A 25,219-nucleotide genomic window follows, 5' to 3' on the forward strand; every position below is an offset into this window, starting at 1 on the left:
AACCTACTTAGCAATTCAGAATGGCCAATAAAGGATCAGCCTCACTTTCTTCTAAGAGCCCACAACAGCTCCCTCCTGGATATACTTTATCTTGCAGATTATGCAAGGAAATGTAACCAACTTTAAAGTCCCTTTTAGTTCCTTTCAAAGTACAAGTCAACCTCACAAAACACTGGACATAAAATTAACCCTTGGATAGTTTCAGATTCTGAGAACAGGAAACCATCTCTGAACCATCACCTGACTGTATCATCTAGGTCCTTCATTCAAAATCCATGAATCTGAAATACCTAAAAGAAACGCGGGAGGGGGTAAGGAAGAGGAAAGAGGAAAAAAACCATTTACATGTATCTAAAAAGAAGCTGATATTCCTAATAATACTTTGGCCCAACATCTGCTTCTCGCCTGAAGTCCAGGCCCCTCGGACACAACTTCTGCTGTCTTTAATCACCTTCCTTTCAGAGAGAGGAGCCAACTACCAATACCCTTCGCAGGGAACATCTCTAGACCTAGGATGGGACTCACTAGGGCAGAGAATGATTTGCTCGACGTCTCTCAAAACTACTGTCAGCCCAATTAGTAAACTGAAAGGGACGACCTAAAATGTGGGAGGGCAGAAGAGTTGGAAAGAGACTGAGTTCAGAGTGGGAAGGAGCAGACGAAAAGGAGCGGGGAGGGTAAACAACGCATCAAGGGCGGGAGTGGGAACCCAGGTCAAGGAAGTGGGGTCAGCGAAAGGCAAAGGTGAAGGGGGTAAAGGGACGCGGTTCTGGGTGGAATGGGCGGGAGCAAATGGGGAGGGGACGAACGGGGGCCAGAAGGGGGGGAGGGGGCGAAGAGGCGGGATGAAGAGGGCCAGGCCGGGAGGGTCTTTACCTGCAGCTCCGCCCGCTCCACCTCCCACTGGGCTCTCTCAACCTCGAAGCGGGCCCACTCATGCTGCAGGAAGTGCAGGATCCCAGGGAGGCTGTACTGGGCTCGCGCCGCCCCCGCTGCAGCCGCTCCGTCGCCGGCCGCGGCAGCCTCCGCCAGAGGCCCGAGACCCTTGGCACCGCCGGCGCCCGGGTGGTTGTTGCTGAAGAAGACGCCGGGACCCGCCTGCTCGTCCATGGCGGCCGCAGAACCCTCGGGAGCTGCCCAGGCGCCCAGCAGCGGAGGCAACCGCGGCGGCCAGCAGCACCTCCTCCTGCCTCCGCCGCTCCCCGCCCACACCCCAGTCAGCAGGGAGCAGCCGCCTGGGCGCGGGGGCCGGCCGAGCCCGGGACGGGCCGGGAAATGGGTCAACTGCGGCGCGCGGGCGGCCCGGGGCTTGCTGGGAAATGTAGTCGCGGGGTGTGGCGCCGGCGAGCGCGGCCGCGGCGGCCTGTGGGGCGGCCCGCGGCTCGGGCGCGGCCGCAGCCCCGCCCTCCGGCCCGCCCCGGCCCGCCCCTGCCCGCGGCGGTGGGGGCCGGCCGGGCCGGGAGCGCGGGTTTTCTCACCCGCCCGGCGGGCGTGGGCGGGCTGTGCGCCAGTCCCTCTCGCACACGGAAGTTCTTGGGCGGCGCGCCCTGTTGCACATACACACACACACACACTTGCACATACACACACACACACGGAAGTTGTCGCGCCAAGATACCAGCCCGAGCCGCACATCTTTCAGGGCTTCCTGGTAGTTCTGTTAAGAAACAAGCTCAAAGCGAAGTTCGGAGGTCAGGCTCCTGGGCGGGGATCCTCCAGCTAGTTGGAACACAATCCTCTCCCTTTGGCTCCGACTTCAGTGTTTCTCTGGCCACAAACACTCCTCAGTTTTGGCAATCTGCTTATCGCTGTCGCTCCCCCCTTTCTTTCTCCTCTTGGGGGTTCAAACCTGTTGCCTGGTCAGTTTTCACTAATAAGGAACTCTGATCGCTCTCTTAAACTAGTCCCCTTTCAGCTTCTAAATTCTGGGCTGTTGGCACCTCCTCTGAAACATTGCTACTCCTGAAGTCCCTTTCTCCTGCAGTCAGTGTTGCAGTAAATCCAAATCCTGTAAAGTTTCAGATATCCGAGGCTGCGACTTCGGTCTCCTTTTTCCTACCTTTTCCCGCGCAGTTTTTACTCAGTTCAACTCAACAAATATTTGATTGTCAGTTGTTTCTGTCGCTGGGGATATAAAGATAAATGACACAGCTCCTGTCATCAAAGGGACATTGGCAAGTATATAATCAATTCTCACAGTGCCTTAAATCAACACTGCCTGAAAGAACAAAGTCCCTTTCTCTTCCCTGGAACTGGCTTAGGTATCCAGGCACTTCTCCCTTTCCCCCTGTCCCGTTTCTAGTTTCTGTCTTGGTTCACCTGCAAACTCTCAGCAATATTAGCCTACCAAAAGCACACCGAAGTCCTTTCAAGTGTTTCTCTGTAAATGTTATCCTTCGAAGTCCCTGAAATTATGTCACTATAAACTCACACTACAACAGTAATGAAAGAAAGGTACCTAAAAAAAAAAAAATTTAACAAATGAAAATGAAATGAAGCATTTATCTTGTCCTCATAACAAGTTATTAGTAATTCTTTTGTTGTGTGGGATGGACTTCTGGAATATCAGACCTGATGGCCATGAAAAAATTTAAAGATTTAGACTGGTTATTGACATGTCAGGGAAGGACATCCTGTTCCTGTTCTCTCCCCCCAACCCCTCCCTTCCCATGGCTACTTGTGGAAAGGACAGGAAACACACTGTATCTGCCCTGGTTGCAAATAAAGATGGCAAGCTCTCTTTTCTCACTTACTGAATGTTTCTGCTTCATGAATTCATTCTTTATTAGAATAAAAGTTTGATACAGGCTTGGCTAAATTCCCTGTGTCATAAATTAGTTTGGTTATAAGTGTCCTTTGAGACACTGCCTAGTCCTCTCATTTTACAGCTCAAGAAACTTAAGTCCAAAGAAGTTGAGACTTTCCACAATGAGGCTTTGAGTGGATGGCACAGCCAAAACTAGAAACCAGAATTCCTGACTGCTAGTTCATTGATCTTTCTATTAACATGTTGCTTCCTTTCTTACTTATCAGACCTACCAGAATACCAAAGGGACAATAATGTCACCACAATGGCATATTTTTTCATCTGGAAGATTTAAGTACTCCTACAAGTTGTGAATGTTAAAAGGTTTTCTCTCTCTCTCTCTCTCTCTCTCTCTAATAGAAGACATGTCTGACAATTCCCTGAAATAAATTCATAACATGCTATAAAACATAATTAAATTTAATGGTAGCTATTTAAGAGCCCATAGGTCCTTTAGCTAGACTACCAAGAAAAAAAGAGAGAGGACTCAAATAAATAAAATCAGAAATGAACAAGGAAATACTACATCTGATAGCACAGAAATACAAAGGATCATAAGAGACTGCTATAAACAATTATACATCAACAAATTGGACAACCTAGATGAAATGGATAAATTCTTAGAAACATACAACCTATCAAGACTGAGTCATGAACAAACAGAAAATCTGAACAGACTGATCACTAGTAAGGAAAAGCAGTAATCAAAAACGTCCCAACAAATAAAAGTCTAAGACCAGATGGCTTCACTGGTGATTCCTATCAAACATTCAAAGAAAGATTAATATCAATCCCTCTCAAACTCTTCCAAAAAATAGAAGAGGAGGGAAGTCTTCCAAACTCATTTTATGGGGCCAGCGTTACCCTGATACAAAAACCAGATAAGTTTGATACAAAAAAAAAAAAAATTATAGGTCAATATCCCTGATGCAAAAATCATTGACAAAATATTAGCAAACCAAATTTAACAATACATTGAAAGGATCATACACCACGGTCAAGTGAAATTTATTCCAGGGATGCAAGGATAGTTCAACATCTGCAAATCAATAAGTGTGATACACCATGTTGACAAAATTTAACAAAATTCAACATCCATTTTTGAATAAAAAAACAACATTCAATAAGGCAGATATAGAGGGAATGTACCTCAACATAATAAAGGCCATCTACGACAAGACAACAGCTAACATTATACTCAATTGTGAAAAACTGAAAGCTTTTCCTCTAAGATCAGGAAAAAGACAAGGATGCCTACTCTCACCACTTTTATTCAACATAGTACTGGAAGTCCTACACAGAACATTTAGGCAAGAAAGAGAAATAAAAGGAATCCACACTGGAAAAGAAGAGATAAAACTGTCCTATTTGCAGATTTCATGACTTTATATATATAGAAAACCCTAAATACTCCATCAAAAAAAGTTAGAACTAATAAATGAATCCAATAAAGTTGCAGGATACAAAATCATTATACAAAAATATGTTGCATTTGTATACACTAATTACAAACTATCAGAAAGAGAAATTATGAAAACAATCCCATTTACAATTGCATCAAAAAGAATAAAATACCTAAGAATAAATTTGACCAATGAGGTGAAAGATCTGTATACTGAAAACTACCAGATACTAAGAAATTGAAGAAGACATAAATAAATGGAAGACTATTCCATGCTTAGGGATTGGAAGAATTAATATTGTAAAATGTCCATACTACCCAAAGCAATCCACAGATTCAATGCAATCCCTATTAAAATTCTAAAGGCACTTTTCACAGAAATAGAACAAACAATCCTAAAATTTGTATGGAACAATAAAAGACCCCAAATAGCCAGAGCAATCTTGAGAAAGAAGAGACTCAATTTTATTCCTCACTCTACAATTATCCAAATCTAGAAATCTTGGACAAATGGTTTAACTTTTTTTAGTCACAATTGTGTCATTTTTAATATGAGAATAATATTTACCTTATAAAGTTACCATGAAGATTAGATGAGAGAGGGGCGCCTGGGTGCCTCAATCGGTTAAGCGTTTGTCTTTGGCTCAGGTCATGATCCTGGGATCCAGCCCCCACATCAGGCTCCCTGCTCAGTGGGGAGTCTGTTTCTCGCTCTGCCCCTCCCCCACTGTGTGTGTGTGTGCGTGCGTGTGCACGTGTGCACATATGTATTCTCTCTTTCAAATAAATAAATAAAATCTTTAAAGAAAAAAAAGATTAGATGAGAGAAAAATGTTAAGTCTCCTAGCATAGTGCTTGACATATAGCATAAACCAAATAATGATAGCTATTATTGTAGCAGAGTTCACAAGACTAACTAAATATAAATACTGGGGGCTCAATAACTGTTCTTTTTTCTTTCTCATCCCCATCCCCTCGTTAGAACTTTAATTCAGCATAGCTAAAATAATCTTTAAAAAAATAATGTCCATGCCTTGCCATTAAGCCTCAGACCTTAAGATGTTGCTGATTTCCTGGTCATTTCATTTTATAATTAGTAAAACCTGTGACACAAAAAAATAAAGTTTCCTGTCCAAGCACAGAGAGCAGCTGTCTAAATGTTGTTTTATGTATCGGTATAAGCAGTTTAAAGTGAAAAATTGTGAAATGCTAAATGGTTATTTAGATAATTGGAGTGTTTTCTCTTTTTGATTTCTCTGGGTGTGTTATGTGGGATGGGGATTATAGTTCCACAAAATGACAAGTCATCTGTGTTCTCTCTCTTGTTTTTTGTTTTTTTTTTTTTTTTCATTAAAATGAGTGGCTATTTAAACAAACAAACCAAAAAACTGTCCAAGGGTCCCTGGCTGGCTCAGTGGTAGAACATGTGGCTCTTGAGACTCTTGATCTCAGGAGTCTTGAGTTCAAGTCCCACGTTGGGCGTAGAGTTTACTTTAATTTTTTTTTAATTGAAAAAATAAAAACCTCTCCAAAACGACCAGTTACTGACTTTTTAACTGCTACAAGAAACATCTTCAAATTGAACGTCATGGCTCTATCAGAATTCTGGTCAGAGAACAGAGACTGGACCGCTTGAGTGGAGATAGGCTTCCGCTGGCATGAAGAGAACTTTGGGGAACAGACGTGTGCAATAGCCCACTGTTTATCAGCCTCTGTACTCTCTGCCCACCCCCTTATTGCCCTCACCTCTCCTTGCTGCCTCCCCTGCCTCTGCCTTGCCTCAGCCTCCAAACTTCCTTCCTAGATTTAAAGTCTGGTTGGGAAAACAGCCAATAACAAGTTGTGAAGTGAAGGAATTCCATTATTCGAAAATGTTCTTTGAGTCCAAGAATTAAATCTACATCACAGTCACATGATAAGATGGGAAAATCGCCTCTATTATTCTTTGTTATTATTACTATTATTTTCTTTTGGAAGAGTGTAGTTGAAATTAGAGAGTTGCTTAATTTTCATTTTAAAATGAAATCTCTGGGACTCCTAGGTGGCTCAGTTCATTAAGCGTCTGCCTTCAGCTCAGGTCACGATGCCAGAGTCCTGAGATCGAGTACTGAATGGGGCTCCATGCTTAGTGGGGAGTCTGCTTCTCTCCCTCTTCCTCTGCCACTCCCTCTGCTTGTGTGCTCTCTCTCTGACACATAAATAAGTAAAATCTTTATAAGTAAATAAATAAATGAAATGAAATTTCCTTTTATTTAACACATTTAAATAAATTCAATTATTTAATTAAATAAGATTTCATTTTGAAATTAAAATTAATTTTAATTTTGTAGTGACTAATATATGAAGGAAGAGATACTTAAAATCTAAAATCAGGATTGCTTTCACTATCTATATAGCTAACACTGCAGGAGACTAAAATGATAATACAGCTCTGAAGCTGTAGCAAGACCTCTCTTAGAATATTGATGGTGACCAACTTAAGGTTCTATTCCTCTAAGCCAACCTTCAGTGGGTTTTGGAACACATGCTTTTTCTTTCTCCCATCAACTCCATCCCCTGCTTTCTCTTTAACATTTCCATTGAATGGAAGCTCTACTCTACAGGCTCTTGTCTTCCTCCTCTTCTTTTCTTTAATAACTATGGTGCCCCCATTTTTAAGGTAGGAATGGAATTTCCAACTATTCATGTATCTTCATTACATAAAAATAACCGTTGTGGGACTTGGGGTAGGGAGAGAACATTTTTATAAGCTGGCTCTTCCTGCCAACCATGCAACAGAGATGTACTGGTTTCCAGATGGAGCTTCTGCTCAGAAGAAGACACCCAAACTTCATGTAGATTTGAATTGCTCGAACAGCATCCCCCCCTCACAAAACTCCTATCTGATAACCCTGAAATATAAACTAGAACTGAAGTCAGTTCTCAAAAGAAGTCAAATATGGTACATTATTATTATTATTATTTGCAAACATGACAGGGAAAAATCTGGGCTTTGTGCCAGAAAAACAAGAAAGATGAATGAGGTTAAAGAGGTCCACTACATTTTTGTCAGGTTTTGGAGACCCCTATTTTCTTAACTTTTTCCAAACAAGATTTGATGTGTTTTGCATGTAGTGTATATCTCTCTCCCTCTTCCCTACAGGCCCTTAATATGCTACTGCTGTTCAGTATGTATTAATTTTAGCACTTGCAGTTGTTCTCTGTAATGGAAAATTCTACCATTATCTATGTTATCTCCTTTCCCAGATTTCCCCCCCAGCTGCAGGACATGAAGTAACAAGAGGAGGAGTGGTTTGAACCAGCTCATACACACTTTCACATGAAATAATGTGTAACATTATAACCTGTAAGCTGATTGTATTCAAGCTTAAGGAGCCACTACATACATTTTTGTTACAGGAGAAAAAGATCATTTAAATAATTTAAATAATAGCATTTTTAGGATATGGCAATAGCCAAATTAATGCTGCAACATTTTTATGAGAATGCACCAGATTAAAACATGAAGGAGAAGTATAAATTAGTTAGCAGAAGGTGAAATGGAGCTTTTTAAGCAAAATTCAAACACCTGAGGAAGAAAAGTACATAGTGCATTTGGAAGAAGTCCAATATACCTGACATAAAGAGCAAGAGAAAAGTAATAACAATTATCATTTTTATACCTAGTACTTACCGAGCATTTACTAAAGAAAAAAATAATGCATTTTGTATGCATTAACTCGATCCTTACAATGTCCTTAAGAGGTAAGCACTAACATTCTTTTTTTTTAAAGATTTTATTTATTTGTTTGAGAGAGAGAGAGAGAGTGACCAGTGGGAGAAGCAGAGGGAGAAGGACAAACAGACTCCACGCTGAGCATGGAGAGACTGTGTGGGGCTGGAAGCAGGGCTCTATCCCACAATCCTGAGATCACGACCTGAGCCAAAATCAAGAGTCAGACACTTAACTGACTGAGCCGCCCAGGTGCTCCTAACATTATTTTCATATGACAGAAAGGGACACTACTATATGGCCATAGGACCTGCGTAAGGAGGTGAAGTAGGCAGGGACCAGTTATGCAGGGCCTCGCAGGTCACCTTAAGGAATTGGGTCTTTTTGCTAAGGTAAGCAACTGGAGAGTTTCCAGCAAGGTATAAATTCAAATTTATAAAGATCATCTCTGTTTCTTTGTGGAAAATATAATATTAACTGACATTTCCAAATTGTTTTCTAAGGGTCAGGCACTATTTTAAGGTCATTTGCAAGTATTAATTTATTTCACCCACAGCTACTCTATAAAATAGATATTGTTATTTTCATTTCACAGATGTGAAAACTGAGGCACAGAGAGGACGAGTGACTTACCCAAGGTTACACAGCTTGTAAATAATGGTGCCAGATACAAACCTAGGAAAATTGACCCTACAGTCTACACCCATCACTTTGCTGTAGTGCAACCAGATGTGCTGATCTGCTAGGATGGTGATAATGGCAATAAAGATTCAGAGGGATTTGACAAGATATTTAGGAAACTTGGTGATGAACTAAGCATAGTGAGGGAGAAGGTGGGAACTGTCAAGGATGATACCGAGATCTATGTCTTACACAACAGGATAAAATAGTTGTCCTATTTATTGGGAGATCATGAGCGGAGAAGTTAGTTTTTAGATAAGGAGGTGAAGAATCCGATTTTAAATTAATTGAGTTTGAGGAATCTCTAAGACAACAAATGGTAGGTAGTCACATTTCAGGTATGAAGAGCAGACGAGAGTCTATGTAGATCTATCCTATGTAGAAATTCCTGCCTTGGGGCACCTAGCTAGCTTAGTCAGAGGGGCATGTGACTCTTGATTTGGGGGTCCTGAGTTCAAGTTCCACATGGGGTGTAGAGATTACTTAAATAAATTTTTAAAAACTTAAAAAAAACCCTGCCTATTCTTTATCAAACCATACTTCATACCATTCCCTCCAACTACTTATCGCAACCTGTGACTATTTTATATCTCTCCCCAGGTAGAGTGTAAACATATCATGGCCGATTCTTTGCTTGGCTATTCATTATTTTATTCCCAGTGCCTGGCATATAGGTGTTCCATAAATAATTGTCCAACGAATGAGATAGCATTAGACCATCTTACCACAAAATCTTTGACAAACAGGAATTCAAGTTCTCCTTGTATATGTCCAGTGTAAAAGAATGCACTATCATCAGGCAATCAATTTTAACAGCTCTCTTAGGAAATTCTCATTTTACGTTCGATTGCAGACTACTTACTTGAGACATTGACCTGTTGGTGCAATCAGCTATCTGGTCCACCCATCTGAAGATGAATGACCATGCTTCCCTTCCTTATTCTTAGTTCCTCTTTATCCCTTGGCTTGAATAGACATCAGTCGGTCATTGCTCTTGATATGTGGCATCTGAAGCTGATCGCCCAGCCCCAAGCCCTGGCCTCACACATACACACTGGATAGTTCAGTACATAGAGTAGGACTGTCACCTTCCTCGTTTTAACTAGCATATTTTTACTAAAAGCAGCCAAACTCTATTAAGCCTTATGGTGATTCAACCTAGCTTCATAAGGATTTACAGTCAACTAGAATGCCCTTTATAAAAAATGTTTAGGTATACCCAAATATTTGTGATTTAATGACCTTCCCAGGTATTTTCTTGGAATTTGGAAAACAGTGACCCAGTTTCATTTTCACATCTGTTAGTTCAAAAAGCATCACTTTCTAAAATTCAGCAGTATGTCTTAAAATTTAAAATCTGCCATATTTTTATAACCCCTTTATTCTATCCCAAGGAAATAATCTACAAAGTTTCATATTTTAAAAGTCAATGCAGCATTATTTATGAAAATGTAAACACTAGAAACCAAGTACCCCCTGCAAAGGGTAATGGCTAATTCGATACTGGTACATCCATGTTAAGTAGTGATCAAAAGATGATGGTTACTAAGTCTATCCCATATTATTATTAGAGCAATTCTATGGGGGAAATGCTTATAAAATAAGTGGGCAGAAGCAGGATACAACATTCTACCTCAGGTTGATTACAAATGTGGAAGGAAATAGACTAAAATATTAACAGTAATTTGGTCTGTGTATGAATTATGATAATTTTCCCAAAAATTTAATGAATGCAAATTTTATAATTAAAATTGATTTATAATAATATATAAAATGATTTTCCTTTTCCCCCTGACTCTACGCTTATGCTCATTGGGCAAGATTAAAGTCATGCCTCTTTCTTTTTTTTTTCCACAAATAAGAGAGGCATTTTCCTATACAAATGGAAATAAGTTGGAAAGAAGGAAGAGATTTAAAGAAAGCATGAACAATTGAAGTTAAAAGCTGGAAAAGCCAAACAAACTTACTTAAATTTTCATGGATTCTTTTTTTTTTTTTTAAAGATTTTATTTATTTATTAGACAGAGAGACAGCTAGAGAGGGAACACAAGCAGGGGGAGTGGGAGAGGGAGAAGCAGGCTTCCCGCTGAGCAGGGAGCCAGATGCGGGGCTTGATCCCAGGACCCTGGGATCATGACCTGAGCCGAAGGCAGATGCTTAACGATTGAGACACCTAGGTGCCCCTTCAAGGATTCTTTTGACTTATATCGACTTACACTGAAAGGGCAAATGGGGTATATGTGTATGAGAGAGACAATGTCTTAATGGAAACCTATGCATTCCAATGGAAAAAAGAGATTGAGAATTGTGGATAGAGGACTAAAGCTGTGAATAAATTCTCCTGAAAGAAAAGAAAAAACAGTTGTACTGGTCACTTGTGCATGCATGGTTCTCACATATTTGTTTTAACGACAGCACCAAAAACTTAGCTCAGGATAATGTTTCTAATAATTAAGAAATTATGATTAAGACATGAAATTCTTAAGTAAAATTTTGTGAAGCCCATAAATAATTTCATAATTATTTAACTGTATTTCATAATTATTATTAATTTAGAAGTAGAAATAGGTTTGTAATGATTAAATTAGGTTTTTAAAATAATCCATGTGATAGAAAGCATTAAGGCAAGAAATTTATTTATAGCTGTACTCTAGCCATTTCTGGCAACAACCTAAAAATTCCAATTAAGAATGAAGAAAATGTGAGGCATAGTGATTCATATAATTAAATGTGTTTTGGGAAAATTGGGCTAATTGCAGACCTCAGTTAGCATTGTTTGAATGAAAAGTAAGAATGGATATAAAGTGTCTAGCACAGTGCCTGGTGCACCACAGAAATGGCAGCTCTTCTTGATAGTGATAATCTGCAATATTTAACTACTCTCTGGATTTAATATATTTTATACTGTCCTACTATGATAGCTATTTTATATATATGTATATATACGCATATACATATATACATATATATTTTATATATATGTAAAAACTATTAATCAGACTAAATAATATTAAAGGACTGGCCAAAGACTCACTCTCTGGATAAAAATAAGCAGGATAAATCCACAGAAATGTACTTTTTAGATTTGCAAAAGATCGTAGAATACCCAGTAAGTTTTCCTCGAATTTTATAGATGAGGGAATTGAAGCCCCCAAAAGGTTAGGTTTTCTGAAGTTCTATCCCTAGTTGATAGCAGAACCTATTTGGAAAAGAGAAACCTGACTTCAAAGTTTAGTTTTCTCTAATTAAATTCAGAATTCAAATGGACAATATGAACAAGAACCTGGAAAGTAAATAGAAAATACTTTCTTTTAACGTTAAAACTGCTCAGATTATGCTTCAGAAAGAATCCATTGGCTGTCATGATGCTTCTCCTTTTAGCTCCTTGATACTGGATGTTCAGAATCGAATAAGTATGATTATTCAGGTTGAGAAGAATCTCAAGAATTGAGCAGTGAAACAAACTAATAAATATAATTCTTCAAACAGAGCTTCTTTTATAAATACTATCACAGAAAACTAGAAGTTAGGTTGTCAGTGGCTCAGAAGAGTATAGAGAAAGTACAAAGTAGTCCTGGGGAGAGGGAAGGAAGGAAGGAAGGGAAGGAAGGAAGGAAGGAAGGAAGGAAGGAAGGAAGGAAGGAAGGAGGGAAGGGAGGGAGGGAGGGAGGGAGGGAGGGAAGGAGGGAGGAAGGGAGGGAGGAAAGAAGGAGCTGAGGGAGAGAGGGAGAAAAAAAGAGAATCATTGTTAATGCATGGTGCAGTCTACCTCAAGGTGGGAAATGATGGAAAAAGTCTGGGAGGTACCAAGAATAGCAGAAAATAGCCAAAGCAGAAATAAACTTTATACTTCATACATAGGTGAGTGAAGAGGGGTTATATGTGCAAGAAACAAGAAACAAGCAATTGAAGAACAGTGTGGCAGTTCCTTAAAAAGCTGAAGAGTTATCATTGAGTCAGCAATTCCACTCCTAGGTGTATACCCAAGAGAAATGAAAATATATGTCCACCGGAAACTGGCACACAGTTGTCCAAGGCAGCATTATTTCTAATAGGCGAAAGGTGGAAACAACCCAAGTGTCCATCCACCAGTGAATGGATAAACAAAGCGTGGTACACATACAGCGGAGTATTACCCAGCCACAGAAAGGGAGGAAGTACTAAAGCATGCCACCACGTGGATGAAGCTTAAAAACATCTAGTCAAGTGTGGCGCCACATCGGGGATCTCCGCCTTCCGCTCCCTGGCTTGGGCGGCTTCCTCCCCCACACCTTTCACTCACAGAGGGCACCGTGTGGTGAGGGGCCAGAGTTGGGGAGTTGGGCGGCTGTGCACATCCTAGCCACCTAAAAGGTGAAGATGTCCCAGGAGCATCCCAGACATGCCCTTGGTTGGTCACCACTGTCGCGGTGACCTTGTTGGCAAACCTGGTCCCATCAGCCCGTCTCCTTCTTCCTCTGGTCTGAAGAAGCCTTCCTCTATGGCTTCCAGATGTGGAGGCCAATCACTGCCACCTTTTACTTTCCTGTGGTTCCGGGAATTGGATTTATTGGTCAATTTCTATTTCTTTTTTTCTTAAAGATTTTATTTATTTATTTGAGACAGAATGAGAGAGAGAGAGAGCACATGAGAGGGGGGAGGGTCAGAGGGAGAAGCAGGCTCCCTGCAGAGCAGGGAGCCTGATGCGGGACTCGATCCCGGGACTCCAGGATCATGACCTGAGCCGAAGGCAGTCGCTTAACCAACTGAGCCACCCAGGCGCCCTCAATTTCTATTTCTTATATCAGTATTCTACACGATGTGAAACAGGAGCTTTTGATGGGAGGCCAGCCGACTATGTATTCATGCTCCTCTTTAACTGGATTTGCATCGTGATTACTGGCTTAGCAATGAATATGCAGTTGCTGATGATTCCTCTGATCATGTCAGTACTTTATGTCTGGGCCCAGCTGAACAGAGACACGATTGTTATCATTTTGGTTTGGAACACAGTTACGGCCTATTATTTACCATGGTTATCCTTGGATTCAACTGTATGACGGGAGGCTCGGTCATTAATGAGCTCATTGGAAATGTTGTTCGAGATCTTTATTTCCTCCTAATGTTCAGATACCCAACGGACTTGGGACGAAGACCTTTTCTACCCATACCTGTTTTTGTACTGCTGGCTGCCCAGCAGGAGAGGAGAGGTGTCAGGATTTGGTGTGTCCCCTGCTACCATGAGGCAAGTTGCTGATCAGAATGGTGGAGGTGGGAGACACAACTGGGGACAGGACTTTCGGCTTGGGGACCAATGAAGGTCACAAGTCACTCCACTCAGATAAAGTTCTCCCAGTGCTGGGTGCAGTGTGCTTTAACAACCAAGTTCTAGCAAAAGCTATTAGACCGACCATACTAAATGTAGTCTTCTGGTACATGATAAAATTTTTTAAATCCTGAAGAAAAGAATATGTTCCTCAAGTTTCATGATTCTCATTCAAGTCCTTAGTGCTACAAAGAACAAATATCAACTGTGCAGATTTCAGAACTGACTATATTTTTTTGGTGTCTTCTCTTCCTTTTCCGTCTGAATAATGGGTTTTGGTAGGTCTTGGTCTGTTGGCACCAAGCTGGCCATCTGGGGTTGGGTCACCAAAACCTTGACAAAGGGACTCCTACCTCTTTCTTGCACACATGCCTTGCTTCTTCTTCCTAACCCAAAATTTGCAGCTAGAGATGGTTTGCCCATAAAACAGTTCTGCCTTTGACAAACTCTCTTATTGACTTTGGCAAGGCCCAGTGGCAAAGAACTTGTCCACCATTTCCCTCCTTTGGTGGCAGAAGTGTAATAGGGGAGAAGACTGCACCAGCGGATGGAGATCTTTTTCAGCTTTTGGAAGTGTTGTGACCTGATAGCAGTTGCAACCATTTGCCACCTCTTCAGATGCATTAAAAAAAAAAAAAAAAAAAAGCCCCACTGAGTCAGTGAGGGCCATAGAGTGGTGTTAATGAGGCATGAGGGTTGTTGCTAGGCACTGTTTCCGTAAGTGAAGTGATCCAAACTATAGTGGAGCTGAATCTTGCACAGGAGCTGGGTGCTAACTGCGGTGGGCATAATCCCTTTGCATCTCATGTAGGGAGTCCTGGTTTTGTGTGTACCCAGAGTAGTTGAGATGTATTGTGCTAGAAAGTTCCAAATCACATTTGCCTCTTTGAGAGGCACCTGGGCATTGATTCTATTTCATTCTCCTTCTGGGTATATGTTTATTGAATAGTGTCAAGAGGAGAACCTTATACCCTATTTAAACTGTCATTTTTTTTGGCCTCCCCCTCCCTTTTAATGGCCATGTGCTTCTGCTGATCGTGAGGAAGGTGCAGCTCCTCTGTACATAGATCATATTTTAAGAGCTAATATAAGCACATCTAAGTGAATCATATACTTTTGGGTTGTAATGGCTTTAGACTCATTTGTGTTTGAGGGTCTTTATTTTGAACCATGAATGTACAAGTCATGAATGTACATCAGACCAGCTTACATACCCACAGCTCCTTTTTCAGAGGTGGGCTTTTTCCATTAGAACTAGGCTTATCCCCCGATAAAGGTTTTTGAAGGCTAAAAAAACCAAATTAAACAAACAAACAAAAAACCATTAAGTCAAGAAGCCAGTCACAAAAGACCACAAATTCTCTGATTTCATTTATATGAGATGTTCATAACGGAAGAATTCATGGAGACAGAAAGTAGATCCGTCATAGGGAAAGGCTTGGGAGAAATGGAAAGGTTGTGGGGTGATTGCTAAAGGGTGTGAGGTTTCTTTCTTCCCTTTTAAAGATTTATTTATTTTAGAAAGAGGGAGAGAGCATGTGCAAGCTGGGGGAGGGGCAGAGGAAGAAGGAGAAGGAAAGAATCTCGAGCAGACTCCCCAGTGAGCATGGAGCCCAACTCGGGGTTCAATCTCACAACCCTGAGATCATGACCTGAGCTGAAACCAAGAGTCGGATGCTCAACTGACTGAGCACCCCATGAGGTTTGTTTTGGGAGTAATGATAATGTTCATAATTGGTTGTAGTGATGGTTGTGAATAAACTAAACACCACTGAATTGTACATTTTAAATGGGTGAATTTTATGTTGTCTGAATTACATCTCAATACAACTGTTACCAAAAAACCTCCCCCCGAAATAAGGAGAACAACTTTGGCAAAGCAACTCAGAAATGAAAAAACCACCCTGTAATAAAGGAAAGTGAGACAACAGGTGAAAGAAAGCACCTCCCGAGGCTTACAAGACTGAACCCAGAAGACCAGCAAGAGGATGGGAGCTGCCAGCTGGCGAGGGCATGAGGGCGAGTAGGCAGCAGCAGATGATAAACAGGTCTGCATCTGGAGTACTCAGAAAGGTGACTTGCTGTTGATACTACAGTCTCTGTAACACGGGTAAAACCTGGTGTTTAAAATTTCCTCAACACTGGGACAAACGCTTATCTCATGAATTATCTATTTGATGGGGTAAAATTCCCATTGCACAAAAGATGGGCATTATCATAATTATGGCAAATTCATTTTTGTATGCCCTGCAGCACTTAGCTTGATGCCTCATGCGCAGTAGGCACTCAATAAATATTTGATGAATGAAACTAACCATCATAGTCAGGACTCAATGCTCTGTACTGTAATTATAAAACATAACCAAGGCCAAATTTTCGCCATCAAAAAAAAAGCAGAACATTATTCCACATTTGAAACATTTTAATGGATCTTTCAGTGAGAGTTTTAATTCAGTTAACAACTAAAATACACACAAGCATAATTTAGTAATCTAATATGAAAGTAAAAAGATCTATCAGAAAGGTAAGGACATTTTGAGAAATGCTAAGAAAATGTGACTTTATTCATATTATATACACCATGAAACATTCTTCATTATTTGAGTTACTTTAAAATTTAAATTCTGCTTGTTTTTCAATTAAATTTTTTCATGACAGATGCTGAATATTGACCTATTTTTTCCTGACAATACCATTAGGCTGCCCAACTACATGATATAATTGTTTTTAGCACTTAAATTTAAGAGCCTATGGCTCAGTATTTAAAAAATAAATTAATAAAAAAGAAAACATTATAGGAGAAAAATGAGAGCACATCCACCACATGATAAAAACAATCACTCCTTCCAAATCAGAGAGTGGCATGAGCATTATTTTACTTAACCTACTTAGAAGCATACAATATCCATATACAAATAAAGTAGAACCTACAGCCCAGAATGATACAGTGGCTATCACTTATTAGTTGCCAGTTGACAATATAAATAAAAATGAATGGAATATCAAATTAAAAAAAACTTGTTTTTAGCTTAATCGTGGGTGCAGAATGTACAGTAGGGGTTGGCTGCCTGGTGGCCGCTTTAGCCTTGCTGGCTTGGCTTGCTCGAACAGCAGTTTCCAAACGTACTTTCAACTCAGGAGCTGCTCCCATTACTGTCTTGAAAGCATGTGGATACAGAGGTCCAATATGCATTAAATTCTGGAGTGCAAACTCATGAAGATCTTTGGAAGCTGTGCTTGCTGAGGCAAAAGAATTTTCATCCAGCAGGTAAGAGATCAAAGTAGGAACTAAAAGGGCAAGTAACTGGACTCCTGTAAGTAACAATGATAAAGTCTGAGGATCATCACAAATCTGTCAATTACAATAAACTTTAATTTTAAAATTAGGCAATTACTGCAGTAGTCTCAATCGTAATAAAACATCAAATAGAATCTGTTTTAGACCTCAACAATAACTCATAATTAATATTAAATATTTACTTAATGCCAAGCTATATGTTTGAGTTGGAGACCAAGTTTGTTAAGACTGTATATTTTAGGGCGCCTGGGTGGCTCAGTTGGTTAAGCGACTGCCTTCGACTCAGGTCATGATCCTGGAGTCCCTGGATCGAGCCCCGCATCGGGCTCCCTGCTCGGCAGGGAGACTGCTTCTCCCTCTGACCCTCCCCCCTCTCATGTGCTCTCTGTCTCTCTCATTCTCTCTGTCTCAGATAAATAAATAAAATCTTAAAAAAAAAAAAAGACTGTATATTTTAGATTTATATTAATTTGTTTTGTTAAAAAAAAAAATACTGGCTAGGGACACCTGGGTGGCTCAGTCGGTTAAGTGTCCAACTCTTGATCTCAGCTCAGGTGCTGATCTCAGGGTTGTGAGTTCAAGCCCCCATTGGGCTCCATGCTGGGCGTGGAGCCTACTTAAAAAAAAAAAAAGGTAAAAAAAATACTGGCTAAAAGGGTAAAAAGGAATAAGTACCTTACACCTGCCATCTGGCGGAATGTATTCTGAGAGTAAGATCATGACATTTTTAAGGGTATTTCAGAATAGGGAGGTTAGAGTAGGAAACAGAAACCTGAACATCCATTTACTATTATTTAACTAAAACTAGGTATTTCCTTCTTTTTAAAATAGAAATATAACTCTTTCCCATTTCATTATCCCCCCAAACCCACAGTAAGTGAGGGAAAAATATCTCAAAAAGAAGCAAATATGTAGAGTGTAGGGCTAAAAAAACCCAAGAACCTGTGGTTGACATAAATTCTAAGCCCTTAAACAAAGATTTATTTGGAAGCTTAACCCCATTTACTAGTCTGTCTTGCTATATTAACAATTCCATCCTGGAATATAAATTTCATTAAAGCTGGCATTTTTCTTAAAAAAAATGTGATCATGTATACATATGTATCTGATAATCAACATTGAGAATCATGTATTTTCCACTTTTAATTTATGTTAATTTTTGTAGAGTGACAGTAGCCAAGGTTGTAGGGGGAGCAGGAAGCATCTGATACAGAATGTGGAATACAACACTCACTGACGTCAAGAAATAATCATGAGACCTTTCCAGAACCTCATGATAATAATCATGAGACCTTTCCAGAACCCTAATCCCATTCTGGCCCTGAACATCTTCTTTCCGTACTGTTATTTTTTTCTCCATAGCACCTACCTAATTCAGCATCTATTATATCTACATCCAAAATTAATATAGTTATATCCATTTTCACCTCTACATAAAATCATATAGATATAGGTACACAGTGTTTATCTATACAAAATTTTTTATTTATATATAAAATAGATACAGACATACCCAAGCGGGGGAGGGTGTTCACTGTCTCTGTTTTTGCGCTACAATGTAAGCTCTGGGAGAGCAGGGATCTTTGTGTTTATTTCAGGACTAGAACATACCTAGTACATAGTAGGCACTCAATAACTATTTGTTGAATGAATGAACAAACACAAACACCCTTTGCCTTGAAAACCACTCAGAAGTTTTTATCAGTTGGATTTTTTTCCACGACAAAGTTTCAGAAGAAAGAAGGCAGCAAACTGATATTTTAAAAGTCCCAAGAATCTTCGAATTAGCTAGATTTAGCTCAATTTCCCTCACACAGAATTATAACAGTACTGTATAATAAGAGCTTCCATAGAAAATATAATAATGAATTATCAAATAAATATGAAATCATCTTCAGTACACTGTGCATACTAAAGCAGACAAGGTTTTCAACATCAGGTAGAAAAGCAAGGTTTTGCTTTTAACAGTTAATTAACTGGAAAAAATATAAATTATTTAAGTACTCATCAAGTATCTAGAAATGTGCTAAGAATTTTAGGAAATATATAATTCATCTCTACCTAAAGCTGTTACTGCCTAGTTGAAAAGGGTATCCAGCACATTAAACAATTAGAGAACTAAGTGTTAAAAACATATGGTGAGGGGCACCTGGGTGGCTCAGTCGTTAAGCATCTGCCTTCGGCTCAGGTCGTGGTCCCAGGGTCCCAGGATCGAGCCCTGCTTCGGGCTCCCCACTCAGCGGGAGGCCTGCTACTCCCCCTCCCACTCCCCCCGCTTGTGTTTCCTCTCTTGCTGTGTCTCTCTCTGTCAAATAAATAAATAAAATCTTTAAAAAAAAAAAAGTATGGTGAGCATTTGAGACAGAGTTCCTCAAAAGCCTCATAAAGTGGAGGAATACTTTAGGATTTTATAGTTTTAGTGATTATCTTAAAACCACAAAGCCATAGAATAAGGTTGATTATAATTGCCAAAGAAATTGTATGAAGGGAAAGATCAGAGTGGGCAACATTTCTTGAAGAAATGAGATCTGATGCAGGTTAAATCCGTTTGTGTAAGAAGAAATGAGGGGAAGAAACATACCTGAGGAGAGGGAAAACAGACTGAAGACTGTACAGAGGTTAAAGTAAGCTGCGTGAGAAAATTGGACCAGTCAGGGTAGTGGGTACACATTGGGAAGCAGAATAAATGTTTGGAGAACTGAGCAAGGATGTTCAGACTTGATGCAGTAATGCAAGAGGAAACAACTCACAGTTCTTTTTTTTTTTCCTTAAGATTTTATTTATTTATTTGAGAGAGAGAGAGAGAGCTGCCATGCCAGAGAGAGAGCATGAGTGGAGGAGAGGGGCAGAGAGAGAGGGAGAAGCAGACTCCCCGCTGAGCTGGGAGCCCGACATGGGGCTCAATCCCAGGACCCTGGATCACGACCTGAGCTGAAGGCAAACGTTTAACCCACTGAGCCACCCAGGCACTCCACTACTCACAATTCTTAAACAAAGGACAGGTAAAATTGATGGAGAATATCTGTTAGGAAACTATTATAGCTATTTAGTTATGAGATGATTAGATATAAGAATAGAAGCAAGGTTCTCTTGAATCCCAGAGAAGTTTCAAAAAAGGACAAGTTTTGAGTAACAGATTGAATAAAGATGATGAACAAGAATTAAGACTCAAACATAATTCCAATGTCTTTAGCTTATAACTCTGGTCATGTTGGGTGAAAAAACATTCATTGCCTATTTCTGTAATGGATACTATAAAGTTAAAAACAAAAAATTAGCATTTGTAACTGATGTGAAGAAAGGTGAGTGATAAAACAATTTTAAAAGCTGAAAATTTACCCCCTGGGAATTACATTACTATATTTTATATAACTATACATTACAGTTTTAAGTGTTAGATATATCAGCATTATCATGGTTTCTTCATTTTTTAATAGACTGCTTCACTGAGATAACACATGTTTTGAATTATAGGAAGACTTTTAAGGTACAGTAAAATTGGCATTTAAAAAAATTTAAGATAAATCTAAGGCTGAATGCATGCAAAAACCAAAGGTAAATGAGTCCTCATAATGGGATATGATGGCATTCATCAGGAAGATAACATCAAATCAATGAATAAATGAATGAACATATATGATATAATGTGATGGCCACCATTTACCTTTGGTTTTGGCCATCATGGTCACAAACATAGGCCATGATGTCAGTCACAACGTTTCTATCCAAATAATCTATTAATATCTAATTTCAACTAAACCTATCAACTCCTAAACAGTTCTTCTTCCTGACATTTCCAATTCTGACACTGTTTCCATGCTTCTTCCAGGTAACACAGTTATGTTTGGCTCTTCTCTTTCTCTTGCTCCCTGTAACTAATCACTCATCAAATCAGATCAATTTTTTTTCACAATCACCTCTGCATTTCTCCTTTTCCACTATTATAGTTCTGGATTATTATTTTTTTTTTTTAGAGATTTTATTTATTTATTTATTTGAGAGAGAGAGCATGAGCATGTGTGCGTGTGCATGTGTGTTGGGGGGAAGAGCAGATGGGGAGGGAGAGGGACAAGCAGACTCCAAGCACAGAGCATGGAGCCCGACTCAGGGTTCAATCTCAGGACCTGAGACCACCAATGGAGCCAAAACCAAGAGTCAGACACCACCAAGCACCCCTGGATTATTATTTTATAGTGAAGCTCTTACAGTAACTTTTTCAATGTCTCTACTACCTTTCCAATTTCCTGTAAAATTTTTTTCAAAGGAAGAAGAAAAAACTTACAATAGAAAAAAATGGATGTAATTGTTATCTGAAAGTAATCTGGCAATATTTATTAAAAGCCTTAAAAATGTACATTCCTTTCAACCCCCAGTAATTTCACATTAAGGAATTATCTGATAGATATAATAAAAAATATGTGCAAAGATATCTGTATAAGGATACTACTCATCTCGGTTATTTATGACCTGAATACTTAATGTTCAATCACAAGGTACTAGCTTAAAAAGTATAGTCTTTCTGCAACAATTAAAAGTCATATTTCTAAAAACAAATTTTAGATTGTGATGAAATCAAGGGATAAAGAGGAATAGGTATTAAGCTGTGTAAGTCTCTGATTAAATGCATGTATCTGGTAGCTTTTCATTAAATAAAAATAATTTTTAAATTTCAAAATTGGAGGTATTTTAAAATGATGTTTGGTATTAATACTAATCCAATCCTATTTGTTATAAAGCTTCTGTACTTCTATTATGAACACCATAATAAATTACTTTTATAAACCTATTAAATATCCACATTTTTCCTAGTTCTTAAAGAGTACATTCCTAGAAAAAAAAACCAATGTGTTGAAAGGCCATCAGTAATTTATTTTAACCTCTCGCTCATAAAAAAATGAGTATAAATAAACTCAATACATTATGTTAGTAGCATGACCAAAATATTAAGCTTTCAGATAGTAACCACTCCTTAGTAAACTTACTGTTGCAATGGCTTGTGTCCAATATCAAGTAAGATAGATACACATATGTATATAAAATATAGTTCTTCATTTTGGACTATTGGCTTTTTCTAAGAATACTTACTGTTCTGTTCTTCCCCAAGAGCAACTAATGTTTCCAGAACTTTGATTCCTTCTTGAACAGCTAAAAGTTCTGTGCTACTGGCTGGTCTGTTTCTTTCAACAGCCTTCAGCTTTTCAACCACTATTGGAGCTAAGGAATGGATATACGGAGTTGAAAGGGCACGATTGGAATGTTGGAAGACTGAGAGGAGAAGCTGGTAACATTTGGCTTGAACCTGTATTAGAAAATAATTGTATTAATTAACATGTGTGATAGTTCTCATTTGCTGTACAATCACATTGCAACTTAATATATGCTGAAAAGATGTGATACTGCACAATGAAAATAAAAATGTGGGATGAATTAATGCCATTTTCTATTTATAGAAATAAAGTTAGAATAACGAAACTTCTAATAAGCTAATTAAAAAAAACTAACTGAAAAGACATTAATTAAATAAATATTCCTTATATGGTAACTGCCAAATTACCAAGCTTATAAAATTTATATATTTCTATACTGTGGAAGAAGCTATAAATCAGGAATTCCAATTTATGTTTTTATTTTTTCTTTGCTTGACAATTGTCCCTTCCACTTTAGCCTAACATATTTAAAAAGGAAGGCTAATAAAAGGATGTCAAACAATGCTATAAAAATACACTGGATAGACAACTCAAATTCATTTGAATTCTCTGGAAATGACTGCTTATGCCAATTTAAGTTTTCCAGGCCTAGAAAGTAAAATCTCATTGGTTCCACTTTAGCTTAAAAAGACTTCATTGTAACATTAAAAAAAAAAAAAAGGAGGGAAGGAAGAATAAAAGGCAGGCCCATCACCATATAGGACAATAGTGGAATAAAGCTGTTTCAGCACTTTGGTAGAAGAGAAGTTGCCAGACCTTGCTGGACATAATACTTGGGCAATGTTTTCAAAATACAGACTTATGATTCAGGAAGACAGTAGCAGAGTCTAGGAATCATGTTACTAGGATGATTTTTTTCTGATGTGCAGCAGGTTTGAGAATCATTAGTTTATACTTTGACATTGTGAAGCCAAAAAAACTTATTTTCTAGAAAAACTGGCTTCCAATAGGTTCATCAAAATATGTATTAATATAAATTTATTCTTTAATGCTTTTGGTTCCATTAAGTAAGCAGTGAAAAATATAAACATAGACTCATGTAAAATCTCTACCATTATAAGCCAGGGTTAATCAAATATTTTAGATATTGGAGGATTTTTTGCATGTGTAAATACACATACGTATGTGTATCCTAGTCCTTAAACTGAGTGATCTTTTCCAGCTTTTCTATTTAAAAGCCATATAACAAATATTTAGGTTTTCATGTGATGCATCACCCATTTTAATGAATCAATCTGAAATTTCACTGATAAAGTGAAATGTTTACCTCTGTGTTTAAGTGGAACTTACCCATGGGTCACATGAATTCAGTGCATTTTTAAATCTGTTCATGCAGCCATTCTGTAATGATTGGACTCCTATTATTTCACTACTAGCAGACCACAGGAAGAGTGCAATTGCTGTTAGCATGCTTACTTCATCAGGCATAGGCATGGAATCTTCTGAAATAGATGAATAATATTAAAATATGTGAAATAAAATATATGAAAAATGAAAGCAATGTGCTGTTTCCAACATGTTTTGGAATTCCAATCTTGAACAATAACCCTCTCTCCCCCAATGACATTTATAACAGTGTGTGTCTCAATCTAATACAATCCATAAACAACTTTATGAACAGAACTCATCTACTACAAGGAAACAGGGAGAGTTTATCATAAGTCCTGTATTGAAGTCCTTTTTCCTTGTTTTTCTGGATGGTACAATATTAACTGAAAAAAATCCAGGCATAAATCCTAACAAGAACTCTACAAGGGAAAGCAAATTTGAATGAAAGATAACACAATAATATAAAATTACTTAAAATTTATGTAACTTCTTTGTAGTTTAGATGGATCAAAAATTTCCAAATTCTTTCCTTCCAACAAAGTTAAGCGATTATAAGATATTCTAAGTAATTTAAAAATCCAGAGTAGACTTTCTTAGTGATAACACCTTTCTATTCAGTAAATATAAAACCTATACATTTTACACAAACATAATAAAAAAAATCTTGCACAATTTCTTGAAGATGGTATTCTTATAACTTTAAAGAACTTCTGTTACAATCATTTATTTGGGAATAAATACAACCTAATGGAAATATAGTATGTAATTAGAAATACAGGAAATATCTGTATTTATTCTAAAGAAAACTACTATTAAATATATAAAGTAAGAGACCTAAACTATTTTGTCTTTATCATTTCTTCCACAGCTGAACTTACTAATATTCTTTAAGTATGAATTTGGACTAATTTGGAAACTGCAAATACTCAATGATAATCAGTAATTTATCAGGATTATGAACATATATATTTATATGCTAACATTATCTAATAATTAAGGTACTGGCATAAAATAGAATGGGCTAAGAATAATAGTCAAAAAGAAGCCTGTTAACTTAACATAAAGAAAAAAAGAGATGTAAAATTTGAAGGATTTAGCCAATCTACAATAATCTAAGTCACACATGTTAAAAACCCGAGAACTCTATAGTAGAAATATTATCGTAGGCGAAATGAAAACAATTTCTGACTCAGAGTTTGTGACACTGTAAGCAATTTTTTGTTGGAAAATTAACACTTTATTTTAAAATTGTGACTTTAACATCTGCCTTCGGCTCAGGTCATGATCCCAAGGTCCAGGGATCAAGCCCCGCATTGGGCTCCCTGCTGGGCGGGAAGCCTTCTTCTCCCTCTCCCACTCCCCCTGCTTGTATTCCCTCTCTCGCTGTGTCTCTCTCTGTCAAATAAGTAAATTAAAATAAAATAAAATAAAATAAAATAAAATAAAATAAAATAAAATAAAATAAAATAAAATAAAATA

The 25,219-nt window shown here is 38.4% G+C and overlaps 2 protein-coding genes and 1 pseudogene across 3 annotated transcripts in view; 1 reads left to right on the plus strand and 2 right to left on the minus strand.

The window, feature by feature from the left end:
• The window catches only part of STRN (striatin), an 89,796-nt gene extending 88,578 nt beyond the window's left edge, over positions 1 to 1,218 (minus strand). Inside the window, exon 1 of one of the 2 annotated variants that reach the window (XM_035000908.1) lies at positions 877 to 1,218. In XM_035000908.1, the coding sequence (XP_034856799.1) occupies positions 877 to 1,110 (234 nt within the window). In that variant the 5' untranslated portion in view covers positions 1,111 to 1,218. The remainder of the gene's footprint in view (positions 1 to 876) is intronic. The other variant, XM_035000909.1, reaches the window with a different exon arrangement.
• Positions 1,109 to 13,898, plus strand: LOC118007516 (annotated as a pseudogene).
• Positions 13,899 to 16,310: 2,412 nt separating this feature from the next.
• Positions 16,311 to 25,219, minus strand: part of HEATR5B (HEAT repeat containing 5B) — a 109,581-nt gene continuing 100,672 nt past the window's right edge. The window contains exons 34-36 of the mRNA XM_035000926.1: positions 23,702 to 23,853; positions 22,290 to 22,503; positions 16,311 to 17,218 (exon numbers count right to left, since the gene is read on the minus strand). Of these exons, the coding sequence (XP_034856817.1) occupies positions 16,914 to 17,218; positions 22,290 to 22,503; positions 23,702 to 23,853 (671 nt within the window). The 3' untranslated portion in view covers positions 16,311 to 16,913. The remainder of the gene's footprint in view (positions 17,219 to 22,289; positions 22,504 to 23,701; positions 23,854 to 25,219) is intronic.

Source organism: Mirounga leonina, unplaced genomic scaffold (assembly GCF_011800145.1).
Source record: "Mirounga leonina isolate KUSES-001 unplaced genomic scaffold, KU_Mleo_1.0 Mir_125, whole genome shotgun sequence".
Lineage (NCBI taxonomy): Eukaryota > Metazoa > Chordata > Mammalia > Carnivora > Phocidae > Mirounga > Mirounga leonina.